Here is a 13,841-nt window from a genome sequence, read left to right on the forward strand (position 1 = left end):
GAAAGAATACTTTGAGAAGTTGATGAATGAAGAAAATGAGAGAGAAGGAAGAGTTGAAGAGGCAAGAGTGAAGGACCAGGAAGTGGAAATGATTACTAAGGGGGAAGTCAGAAAGGCATTACAAAGGATGAAAAATGGGAAGGCAGTTGGTCCTGATGACATACCGGTAGAGGTATGGAAGCAATTTGGAGAGATGGCTGTGGAGTTTTTGACCAACTTATTCAACAGAATACTAGCGGGCGAAAAGATGCCTGAAGAATGGAGGAAAAGTGTTCTAGTTCCCATTTTTAAGAACAAAGGGGATGTTCAGAGCTGTGGGAACTATAGAGGAATAAAGTTGATGAGCCACACAATGAAGTTATGGGAAAGAGTAGTGGAGGCTAGACTCAGGACAGAAGTAAGTATCTGCGAGCAACAGTATGGTTTCATGCCTAGAAAGAGTACCACAGATGCATTATTTGCCTTGAGGATGCTCGTGGAAAAGTACAGAGAAGGTCAGAAGGAGCTACATTGTGTCTTTGTGGATCTAGAGAAAGCCTATGACAGAGTACCAAGAGAGGAACTGTGGTATTGCATGCGTAAGTCTGGTGTGGCAGAGAAGTATGTTAAAATAGTACAGGACATGTATGATGGCAGCAGAACAATGGTGAGGTGTGCCTCAGGTGTGACAGAGGAATTTAAGGTGGAGGTGGGACTGCATCAGGGATCAGCTCTGAGCCCCTTCCTGTTTGCAGTGGTAATGGATAGGCTGACAGATGAGGTTAGACTGGAATCCCCTTGGACCATGATGTTCGCAGATGATATTGTCATATGCAGTGAAAGCAGGGAGCATGCAGAGGAACAATTGGAAAGATGGAGACATGCACTGGAAAGGAGAGGAATGAAGATTAGCCGAAGTAAAACAGAATATATGTGCGTGAATGAGAAAAGTAGAGGGGGAAGAGTGAGGCTACAGGGAGAAGAGCAGAACAGTGGTGAGATGTGGCGCTGGTGTGTCAGAAGAATTTAAGGTGGAGGTTGGACTGGAGGAGGATGAGTGAAGCTCCAGGGAGAAGAGATAGCGAAGGTGGATGACTTCAAATACTTGGGGTCAACAATACAGAGCAATGGAGAGTGTGGTCAGGAAGTGAAGAAACGGGTCCAAGCAGGTTGGAACAGCTGGCGAAAGGTGTCTGGTGTGTTATGTGACAGAAGAGTGTCTGCTAGGCAAAGTTTACAAAACAGTGGTGAGGCCGGCCATGATGTACGGATTAGAGACAGTGGCACTGAAGAAACAACAGGAATCTGAACTGGAGGTGGCAGAAATGAAGATGTTGAGGTTCTCGCTCGGAGTGACCAGGTTGGATAGGATTAGAAATGAGCTCATTAGAGGGACAGCCAAAGCTGGATGTTTTGGAGACAAGATTCGAGAGAGCAGACTTCGATGGTTTGGACATGTTCAGAGGCGAGAGAGTGAGTATATTGGTAGAAGGATGCTGAGGATGGAGCTCCCAGGCAAAAGAGCGAGAGGAAGACCAAAGACAAGGTTTATGGATGTGGTGAGGGAAGACATGAGGGCAGTTGGGGTTAGAGAGGGAGATGCAGGAGATAGGCTAAGATGGCAAAAGATGACACGCTGTGGCGACCCCTAACGGGACAAGCCGAAAGGAAAAGAAGAAGAAGAAACTGTGAACACATCAGCCCGATGCTCCACAAGATCCACAGAATAAAATTGTCTAGAACTTTATTATCACTATCACAGAGGCAGTGAAAATCAGTTTGCAGCATCCATCCATCCATTTTCTACAAGTTTTCTGGACTGCCCTTTCTCCAGCCACTTCTTCCAGCTCATCCGGAGGGATCCTGAGGCGTTCCCAAGCCAGCCAAGAGACATAGTCTCTCCAGCGTGTCCTGGGTCGTCCCTGGGTCCTCTTACTGGTGGGACATGCCCGGAACACCTCACCAGGGAGGAGTCTGGGAGGCATCTGAATCAGATGCCCCAGCCTGTAAATACGGAGGAGCAGCGGCTCGACTCTGAGCCCCTCCTGGATGACCGAGCTTCTCACCCTATCTCTAACGGAGAACGTTGACACCCTGCGAAGGAAACTTATTTTGGCCGCTTGTATCCAGGATCTTGTTCTTTCAGTCACGACCCACAGCTCGTGCCCATAGGTGAGGGTAGGACCATAGATCGACTGGTAAATTGAGAGCTTTGCTTTTCGAATTAGCTGCCTCTTTACCACAATAGACTAATACAAAGTCTGCATCGATGCATCTGTCGATCTCCCGCTCCTCACTCGTGTACAAGACCCCACGATACTTCAACTCCTCCACTTGGAGAAGGATCTCATCCCCGACCTAGAGAGGGCACGCCACCCTTTTCCGACTGAAGACCATGGTCTCAGATTTGGAGGTACAAATTCTCATCCCAGCTGCTTCACACTCGACTGCAAAGCGGTTCAGTGAGAGCTGGAGATCACTGCTTGATGAAGCCAACAGAACCACATCATCTGCAAAGAGCAGAGATGTGATGCTGAGGCGACCAAACTGGACACACTCTTCGCCTCATTGGCGTCTAGAGATTCTGTCCATAAAAGTTATGAACAAAATCAGTGACAAAGGGCAGCCCAGGCGGAGTCCAACTCTCACTGGAAATGAGTTTGACTTATTGCCGGCAATGCGGACCAAACTCTGAGAGGGGTCGTACAGGGACCGAACAGCTCGTATCAGGGGATTTGGTATCAGGAACTCCCGAAGAACGAAAACCACATTGCTCTTCCAGAATTCGAGACTCGACTTCCCCACGGACCCTCCTCTCCAGTATCCCAGTCTGCCAATCCAGAGGCACTGTCCCGATGTCCACACGATGTTCCAGAGGCGTGTCAACCAGGACAGCCCCACAACATCTAGAGCCTTTAGGAACTCCGGGCAAATCTCATCCACTCTTGGGGCCCTGCCACCAAGGAGATTTTTAACCACCTTGGTGACCTCAACCCCAGAGATAGAGGAGCCCACCTCAGATCACCCAGACTCAGCTTCTTCATGAGAAGGTGTGTTGGTGGAATCGAGGAGGTCTTCGAAGTATACTCCCCACCGACTCACAAAGAGTTGAAGTCAGCAGCCCCCCATCCCCATTATACACAGTGTTGATGGTGCACTGCTTCCCCCCCTGAGACGCCGGACGGTGGACCAGAATTTCCTCGAAGCCGTCTTGAAGTCGTTCCCTATGGCCTCACCGAACTCCTCCCAGGCCTGGGTTTTTTCCTCAGCAACCACCAAAGCTGCATTCTGCTTGGCCAGCCGATACCTATCAGCTCCCGCAGGAGTCCCACAGGCCAGAAATGCCCGATAGGACTCCTTCTTTAGCTTGACAGAATTACTCACTGTTGGTGTCCACCAACGTGTTCACGGGTTGCCGCCACAGCAGGCACTGACCAACTTACGGCCACAGCTCCAGTGGGCCGCCTCAGCTATGGAGGCGCGGAACATCGTCCACTCGGATTCAATGTCCCCGCCTCCTCCAGGACGTGAACAAAGTTCTTTCGGAGTTGGGAGTTGAAATTCTTTCTGACAGCGCAATCTGCCAGGCATTCCCAGCTGACCATCACAATACGTATGGGCGTGCCACGTCCGACCGGCATCTTCCCCACCAACAAAGCCAACTCACCATCAGGTGGTGATCAATTGACAGCTCCGCCCCTCTCTTCACCCAAGTGTCCAAGACGACTCGACCACGATCATTAAACTCCTTCCCTGCCAAAGAGGTCACATTCCCTGTCCCCAGAGCTAGTTTCTGTAGGCGGGCATCGAATCGCCTAGTTTCCCGCCTTTGGCCACCGCCCAGCTGACATCGCACCCGACCCCTGTGGCCTCTCTGACAGGTTGTGATGTTACCCTTTCGGGCTGTGCCGGGCCGAGCCCCATGTATAATGTGATGTGAATGTGAAATGTAGTTCTTTCCAGAATTTCTCTTTCAACTCGAGGTCACATCTTACGTGTGAGGCATAGCCACTCATCACATTATACATTAAACTGTCAATTTCAAATTTCAGCCTCATCACTCAATCTGATACTATTACTTAATCTGACACCCTTATTGTGTTATAATATTATTTCATTTGCCATGAGGATGCTAGTGGAAAAGTACAGAGACGGTCAGAAGGAGATACATTGTGTCTTTGTGGATCTAGAGAAAGCCTATGACAGAGTACCAAGAGAGGAGCTGCGGTACTACATGTGTAAGTCTGGTGTGGCGGAGAAATATGTTAGAATAGTACAGTACATGGATGAGGGCAGCATAACAGTTGTGAGGTGTGCCGCAGGTTTGACAAATTTATTTAAGGTGGAGGTAGGACTGCATCAGGGATCAGCTCTGAGCTCCTTCCTGTTTGCTGTGGTAATGGATAGGCTTACAGATGAGGTTAGGCTGGAATCCCCTTGGACCATGATGTTCGCAGATGATATTGTGATATGCAGTAAGAAGAGGGAGCAGGTGGAAGAATAATTACAAAGATGGAGTCATGCACTGGGAGAGGAATGAAGATTAGCTGAAGTAAAACAGAATATTTGTGCGGAAATGAGAGAGGTGGAGGGGGACGAGTGATGCTCCAGGGAGAAGAGATAGCAAGGGATGACAACTTTAAATACTTTGGGTCAACAATCCAGAGCAATGGTGAGTGTGGGGAGGAAGTGAAGAAACGGGTCCAAGCAGGTTGGAACAGCTGGTGGAAGGTGTTGATGTGTTATGTAACAGAAGAGTCTCTGCTAGGATGAAGGGCAAAATTTATAAAACAGTGGTGAGGCCGGTCATGATGTATGGATTAGAGACCGTGGAACTGAAGAGACAACAGGAAGGAGAACTGTAGGTGGCAGAAATGAAGATTTTGAGGTTCTCTCTAGGAGTGAGGAGCTTGGATAGAAATAAAAATTAGGTCATTAGCGGGACAGCTAAAGTTGAATGTTTTGGAGACAAGGTTCAAGAGAGCAGACTATGATGGTTTGGACATGTCCAGAGGCGAATGAGTGAGAGTGAGTATATTGATAGAAGGGTGATGAGGATGGAGCTGCCAGGCAAAAGAGTGAGAGAAAGACCAAAGAGAAGGTGGATGGATGTTTTGAGGGAAGACATGAGGGCAGTTGGTGTTAGAGAGGAAGATAGGCTAAGATGGAAAAAGATGACACACTGTGGCGACCCCGAATGGGACAAGCCGAAAGGAAAAGATGAAGATCCTCAAGGCAAATAATGTATATGTGGTACTCTTTCTAGGTATGAAACCATACTGTTGCTCGCAGATACTTACTTCTGTCTTGAGTCCAGCCTCCAGTGTGTGCCGGGTCATTAAGAAAGAATGGACACCTAAATACTTTTTTCCTGAAGTTAGGTCCAAGGCTATGTCCTATTTGTCAAGAAACCGTTGCGGTTTTAAAAGAATAAGCAAAGCAAAGCAAATTTATTTGTATAGCGCTTTTCAGACACGAGGTAACTCAATGTACATTACATGATTAAAGGCATTTGAGAACAAAAAGATACATTTAAAATGGGGTAAAAACAATAAAAATGACAAAAAATATTAAAAACAAGACAATTAAAACGGCATACAGTGCAAGTAATATGATCAAAAAGTGGATATACTCTAAAAAGCATGAGAAAAAATACGAGTTTTCAACCTGGATTTAAAAACATTCACACTTGGGGCTGACCTCACCTCTGTTGGCAACTTATTCCATTTGTGTACAGCATAATAGCTAAATGCTGCTTCACAGCTAAATGCTTCTTCACCGTGTTTTCTTTGGACTCTGCGCTCCAATATTTGACCTGAGTCAGTCGATCTCAGAGCTCTACTGGGTTTGTATTCCGTAAGCATTTCTTTCATGTATTCAGGACCTAAATCATTTAGTGATTTATAGACCAGCAGCTGAACTTTAAAATATTTTCTTAAGATGACTGGTAGCCAGTGCAAGGACTTTAAGATCTGCGTTATATTCTCTGACCACTTTGTTTTGGTCAGAACGCGAGCTGCAGCATTCTGAATGACCTGCAGCTGTTTAATACTCTTTTAGGAGAGCCCAGTCAGAAGACCATTACAGAAGACCATTACAGTAGTCAAATCTACTTGAGATAAAAGCATTGATGAGCTTTTCCTAGTCTGCTTGACACATACAAGACGTGACTCTAGATATGTTTTTCAGATGGTAGAAGGCAGTTTTTTTGATTGATTTGATATGATTGTTGAAAGTCAGGTCAGAATCAATCAGAACACCAAGGTTTCGGACTTGGTCTTTGGTTTTTAAAAAAAGTCCACTGGCTTGTTCCCCCATAGGGCTGCATTGTGCCTCCATAGGGCTGCAATCAACTCAATAAACTCACATTTTGTCAGTTAAACAATCAGGAGCTTCCAAAGTCATGACCTAATCATCTGGGCTTCCCCAAGTTCTTTAAAGACACATTACTTTTGTGTATTTAAACGTTTGACCTTGAAGAAAATACTGTGAGGATAATAAATATTTGAGCACCCTGCAATTTTACAAGTTCTCCCCCTATGAAATCATGGACAAGGCTGAAAATTTAATCTTTGGTGCATGTCCACTGCGAGAGACATAATCTAAAAAAAAATCCGGAAATCACAATGTTTGAATTTTTTAGCAAATAATGTTTTTGTATGTTCCTGCTGCAAATAAGTACTTGAACACCTGCCAAACAACAAAAATTCTCATCCTAAAAGACCCATTAGTCAGCCTTTAATAAGTGAACCTACACTCCACTTATTCTAAATTATAAGCACCTGTTTGAGCTCGTAAACTGCATAGAGACACCTGTCGACCCAACACAATCAGCAAGACTCCAACTACTAACATGGCTAGCACCAAAGAGCTGTCCAAAGACACTTGAGACAAAATTGTAGACCTCCACAAAACTGGAAAGTACTACTGGGCAATTAGAAAGCTGCTTGGTGAAAAAAGGATGAGCTGTGAAAGCAATTTTTAGAAAATGGAAGAAGCTAAACATGACAATCTCCCTTGGACTGGGGTTTCAAGCAAGATCTCACCGCATGGTGTAGCAATGATCTGAAGAAAGGTGAGAAATCACCCCAAAACTGCATGGAAGGAGCTGATACCGATGTTTACAAGGTTACTGTAAGTAATAAATTAAGGTGTCATGGTTTAAAATGATGTGTGGGACAGAAGGTTCTCCTGCTTAAATCGGCACACGTTTTAAGCCAGTTTTAAAGGGCTACTGACATCCCTATATATATTTTAAAATAGATATTAAAACTACATATAATATTATTCACTTCAATGTCTCTATGAAAAAAAACGACCGCAGAGTGTGTCATTCATCTGCAAAGTTGCGGAAGTCTCTTTCGACATCCCAGTGGCAACCATATTGCCTGCAACGTCATGCACAGATGTCACATTGGGACAGTCGCCATTGAAAACACGCTGTGCTACCTGTTATGGGAGATGACCAAGAGAGATTTTTGGATTTTTCTGACGCTCCTTCTGTGACTGAAGCTCTTTTTCGAAGAAGAGTACATATCATAATCGAGTGAAGTGACCGGGGCCATATTTCCCGATCGTTTTGAGCCATATTTAGATGATATGCAGATCACTTCTAACTAATAACAGACTCCCCGACTGACAGACGAGGAACCCGATGAAATATTCAAAATGACAGGCCTATAATTGTTCGATTTCCCAACTCTTTTACTAGTCCTGTGTATGTCGCGTACTCAGGAGGACCCATGGCGGGCGAAGTAACTCCTTCAAGGGTAGCCGGATACCGGTGGCCGGGTGGGGGGTGGGGCTCCTAGCTCCTCCCCGCCAGCCCTGTGACAGCACGGGCCAGTGAACCTCCCGGCCCGACCCAACTCTGCGTCGGGTGAAACGGTGGATAACTGCGGTGACTGGCGATATGACGTGGATCTTTTGTTACGTTCTGAGAGAACCATTACGTCGTCGGATGCGGACGGATCTTTTTATTCATCCTGCTGCTAATGGACAAGTACATGGATACTACCGATATGACGCGGATATTTTGTTACGTTCTTAGAGAAGGATTACGTCGCCGGACCCCGACAGAGCTTTTTATTCATCCTGCTGCTATCGGAAAAGTACACAGACACTACTGGTATAACAATGATCTTTTTTTACGTTCTGAGAGAAGGATTTTTTTCTTTAAAACACACTAAAAATCATCCTTTACATGTCAGTAGCCCTTTAAGTTTTCCCATCACCATTTGGCTGATCCAGAGGAGTCATAGGAAAAAATTATGTGGTCATAATTCTGATACAATAATTTTGGTGATCCTGACTGACCTGAAACAGGAGAGGTGGTGTCTGATTTGACTTCAGACAATGAGACAAATATTGTTTTTTTTTTGCACATTTTATGTAAACTGCAGGCTTCAACTATTTGTGCGTGTGTGTCTGTGTGTTTGCATAGACGAGCCATACATACATATACACACTGTTAAGACCAACTTTTTCATCTGGTTTCATTGGTATATTTTAGTTCTATCCTTCCCAAACAAGTGTGCAACCAAATCATGTGCTTGTGCGAGCAACTGAAAAAGTTGGTCTTTGCAATGCTACCTATGGAAAGGTTAGTATAGAGCTTATTTTCTCCTTTATTAGGAGTAGTGTCTCAGTTGATATTATTTGCTTCCTCCAGCTGAAGTTTATGTGGGGAAACCTGGCTGTGGGCTCCGGGGATCATTGGAGAGAAGTATCTGTTCCTTTTCTTCAGCCTGGACAGGTAAGAGTTTTAATAAAAAAATGCAGTCAAATTATCTTTTTTCGATTAAAGCAATGGGAGGGGTGGGAGGCTTACTCCCCCTCCCCCCATAACGCACGGACTGGAAAAAAATTTCAAGGAGAGAGGTGGGCCAAAAATAATATGAGAACTACTGGATTAAAGTCAGTTCAGAGTAAGGATTTCCCAATCCAATACTAATATTACAGCCTTGAGTTTTGGCCAATACTGATCTGATTTGATATCAGCAATACTCACACATTCTTTACTTATTTTGTATTTTATTTGGAAAAGACTTCATTAAGTGACAGAAAACAATAATCTGCAGCAGTACATTTGACAAAAGTGACCTATTTATTATTAATTCATGGGTTGCATAGGTATCAAATAACTACAATACTGCAATTAAAAACAAATACATTTGAAATTAATTCATAATTTCAAGAAAACTAATCACAAAAATACATAAATTGCAACATGCCTATTTAACTTCAACACGACCATAATCTCCAATTGAATAGATTAAATGAAAAAAATGAAAACCACAACAAATAATCCAGTTCTACAAGAAATACAAATTAGAATTTTAAAATTCAAAATAACAGTTGAATTCAATTTTTTTTTTTGACGCTCAGTAGATGGTCTGAACATCATTTGCATTATCTGTGCAGCAATAAACTTTGGAACTTCTTGACGCAACTGGTGTTTAGTTTTTTTGACAGTCAGTATTCCTGTTGTGCACGTCGTAGCTTCTGGTGGTCAGTGTGATATACACAATCAAGAAAAACGTGTCTTAACAAAGAAAGTGGAATAATTAAATATTATCACATAATTTCCACAGCTTGATGAATATATGACAAAGATTATTTCTTATATTGCTTCTTTTCTACAGTGTTTGTGAACCAATTATTTTGAGAAATTCAAGTGCCTCTGCGGGGGTTCATCGATATTAATTAGTTCTGGTATTTGTTTATTGAGAACAATAATTTCATATATATTGCTTGTTACCCACCTAGGAGATTCTTAGGTCAGGATTAGGGAGTACACAAGTGCAAAATCTCATTTTTTTTCTCCACCTAACTTCCATGCTGGACCCCCACCCCTAATTAGTTGTAATTCTAGAGAAGTGATTCTCAACCAGTGTGCCGTGGCACATACTGGTAAGTGTGACATTAGCAATCTTCAGGTGAAATCCTCATATTTTACAAACCCAATTCAATGAAGTTGGGATGTGTTCAGCATAAACAAAAATAGAATACAATGATTTAGAAATCATGTTCAACCTTTATTTAATTAAATACACTACAAAGACAATATATATAATGTTCAAACTGATTAACTTTGTTTTAAGCAAATAATGATTAACTTAGAATTTTATGGCTGTAACCCTTTTCAAAAATGCTGGGACAGTTGATAAAGTTGAGGAATGCTCATCCAACACCTGGTTGGAACATCCCACAGGTGAACAGGGTAGTTGGAACAGGTGTGTGCCACAATAGGGTGTAAAAGGAGCTTCCCAGACTTTCTCAGTCATCCACAAGGGCTGGGTTCACCTCTTTTTGAACAAGTACATCAGAAAGTAGTCGAACAGTTTAAAGGCAATGTTCCTCAACGTATAATTGGAAGGAATTTAGGGATTTCAGAATTTACAGTCCAATATATCATCAAAGAGTTCAGAGAATCTGGAGAAATCACTGCATATAAGAGGCAAGGCCAAAAAACAACATTGAATGCGCGGGAGTTTTGATCCGTCAGGTGGCACTGCATCAAAAATGGATATCAGTTTATCTGGGCTCGAGCTCATCAAAGATAGACTGATGCAAAGTGGTAAAGTGTTCTGTGGTCTGACGAGTCCACATTTAAAATTGTTTTTGGAAATTGTGGACGTCGCGTCCTTTGGGCCAAAGAGGAAAAGAACCATCCCGGCTGTTATGGAAGCACAATTCAAAAGCCAGCATCTGTGTTGGTATTTGGCCGTGTTAGTGCCAAAGGCACGGGTAACTTAAACATCTATGAAGACACCATTAATTCTGAAAGGTATATAGAAGTTTTGGAGGAACATATTCTTCTTCATCTTCATCTTTCATGGTCTCCCCTGCTAATTTCAGCAAGACAATGTCAAACCACATTCTGCACGTGTTACAACAGTGCGGCTTCATAGTAACAGAGTGCAGGTACTAGACTGACCAATTATTGCATGTTTTTGGGATGAGAGAGGAAACCAGAGTGCCCTGCGAAAATCTATGTAGACATGTATTTAATTTACAATTTTTTTGTGCTGCACAGCTCATAGAAGGAACAATGTATTTGTCCTTTAAACGTGCAGACATTCAGACAATGAAACACAACGTGAAGACATTTTGCCAACACACAACTCAGTTTGAGCCAAAGGATACATCTACATATCTGTTAAAAAACATTAAGCCACATCAATTAACTGCATTGTTAGTGTTGAGAGAACGACAGGCAGGTCAGCAATTTTGACGTATTTAAACATATTCAAATTGAAGTTGAAAAAGTGTGATTTAGTGACAAGAAATCTTTTTGAACACTGGTTGGCCCTAACGAGGTCATAAAGGATAAAGAGCAGAGTCCTGCACTAGGTTTAACCAACAAATGGTAAATGGACTGCACTTATGTCATGTTTTATCTTCACTAATTAGTCCCCCAAGTTTATCTGCATTTATTATAGCCTAAATTATGACATGCTAAAGTAATAATGCTGTAAATGTATTGTTTACCATGCGCTCACAGTTAGAGCCCCCCCCCTCCATGTTAAAGCTGATATGGGCCCTTTTACCAAATTGCCATTTGTGTAACTAGGAAAGGAAATGTTTGAAATCACCATACAATTACATGAAGATATTAAGTGTCCTGCACATTAATCAGTAATTTGCTTAGTGTTAACATTCTACTAACATGAATGTCATGTGGCTATGTATTTCTTAATATTATGTTAAAAAAATCATTACTGTTTTTTTAAATGATTTATTCTGGTTAAGTTACCTAAGTGGGCACTACACATGCCAAATACTTGTGTATTGTATCATTGAATCCTGAGCAAAAAAAGATAGCAGAAAGAGAAAGACCATGTCTGTGCGTGCGTGTGTGTGTTTGTGTCTGTAAATATATATATATATATACACAATGAAGAAAATAAGTATTTGAACACCCTGCTATATTGCAAGTTCTCCCACTTAAAAATCATGGAGGGGTCTAAAATTTTCATCGTAGGTGCATGTCCACTGTGAGAGAGATAATCCCCCCAAAAAAATCAGAAAGCACAATGTAGGATTTTTTAACAATTTTATTTCAGTTAAATTTTGGTCTCATCTGACCACAAATCCCATGACTCCATTGGCAAAATTAAGACGGGGCTTGACATGTGCTGGTTTAAGCAGGGGAACCTTCTGTGACGTGCATGATTTCAAACCATGATGTCTTGGTGTATTACCAACAGTCACCTTGGAAACGGTGGTCGCAATTCTTAACAGGTCATTCACTAAGTCCTTTCGTGTAGTCCTGGGCTGATTCCTCACCTTTCTAAGGATCATTGAGACCCCACAAGGTGATATCTTGCACGGGGCGCCACTCCAATTGAGATTGACTGTCATGTTTAGCTTCTTCTATTTTCTAATGATTGCTCCAACAGTGGACCTTTTTTCACCAAGCTTCTTGGGAATTTCCCCGTAGCCCTTTCCTGGTATGTGGAGTTGTAGAATTTAGTCTCTGGTGTCTTTGGACAGCTCTTTGGTCTTGGCCACGTTACATGTTTGAGTCTTACTGATTGTATGGAGTGGACAGGTGTCTTTATGCAGCTAACGACCTCACACAGGTGCATCTGATTCAGGATACATGGAGTGGAGGTGGACTTTTAAAGGCGTACTAACAGATCTTTGAGGGTCAGAATTCTAGCTGATTGACAGGTGTTCCAATACTTATTTGCAGCTGTATCACACATAAATCGTTAAAAAATCATACATTGTGATTTCTGGACTTTTATTTTTGGATTATCTCTCTCACAGTGGGTATGCACCTACGATGAAATCAGACCCCTCCATGATTTCTAAGTGGGAGAAATTGCAATATAGCAGGGTGTTGAAATACTTATTTTCTTCACTATAAAGCAACTCTAAAATTCAAAATGTTTTGCAAGCGAACCTTCACTCCTCGTTCTATTGCTGACTGACCCTGCTTTTTGTATGTGCAGGTTGGCATTGTGAGTGTAGCATTATGTGCACCGTCTGTGGAGGGTTCCTACACTTCCCATTGGCGCCTTGCTCATAATGGAGAGCAATTCGGACCCAGGGTTTGGTGCAGCATTGTGGTTGACCCGATGGCCCCTGCCGCTATGATGGCGGATGGGATACTTGTGTCACCATGTGTCACACCACAGGTATGAATGTGTAGAGAATTACTGACACAGATCCTTTATGTTGTGAAATAACAGGTAGTATAGTACTGTAATTATTAAAGTAATTCTTGTGCCATGGCCAGCAGGGTAAAAACCCAATTCTAAAGGAAGGAAAAGCAAGTACATCCTCTCGAAAGCAGCCTCCAGTTTCAGTTGACAGTGGAGAAGAATATTACATACCCTCTGTGGACCTGCTCACTGCACAGGTAATTATCATTGGTTAGAATGAATGACATATTTTACTTCAAGGTATCTGCACCTTCCTTACTACTTGGGAAAAATATTCATAAATAACCCCCGTTCTTTTCACAAAGAAATGAGTGTTTGAGAATGCTTAAAGCTGGAACTAGTATATATAAGCAAAACAATTGTATCCCCCCCCCACACACACACACAAGAATCACTTTGGGGTAGTGCCAGGTTGTTTCTGATCACATAGGCCAGGGCTAGCCAACCCGCGGCTCGGGAGATGCATATGGCTCCTAACTTCATGGTGTGCCCGACCACTGTTACCAGACAACCCGGAAACACTCGGACTACACAATTTCGCAAAATCAAAATGCTCCATCTGAACACCAGAATCAGAATAAACAGGCCAAATATGAATGGAATTTAATTTGTTTGGTGTGACAGGTTAAATATTCCTTTTTCCAAGTAAATTTTTACAGTACTTTTACAGTGAAGAAAATAAGTATT

General features: G+C 42.6%; 1 protein-coding gene across 3 annotated transcripts in view; it reads left to right on the top strand.

Moving 5' to 3' along the window:
* Window positions 1-13,841, top strand: part of nbr1b (NBR1 autophagy cargo receptor b) — a 118,792-nt gene that overhangs the window by 45,876 nt on the left and 59,075 nt on the right. For all 3 annotated transcript variants that reach the window (XR_009798703.1, XM_061845259.1, XM_061845260.1), the window contains exons 11-13: window positions 8,651-8,734; window positions 12,942-13,127; window positions 13,229-13,351. Coding sequence is in view for 2 of the 3 variants with exons in the window: in XM_061845259.1 (XP_061701243.1) it covers window positions 8,651-8,734; window positions 12,942-13,127; window positions 13,229-13,351 (393 nt within the window). In the remaining variant the exon portion in view is untranslated. The remainder of the gene's footprint in view (window positions 1-8,650; window positions 8,735-12,941; window positions 13,128-13,228; window positions 13,352-13,841) is intronic.

Source organism: Syngnathoides biaculeatus, chromosome 16 (genome assembly GCF_019802595.1).
Source record: "Syngnathoides biaculeatus isolate LvHL_M chromosome 16, ASM1980259v1, whole genome shotgun sequence".
Lineage (NCBI taxonomy): Eukaryota > Metazoa > Chordata > Actinopteri > Syngnathiformes > Syngnathidae > Syngnathoides > Syngnathoides biaculeatus.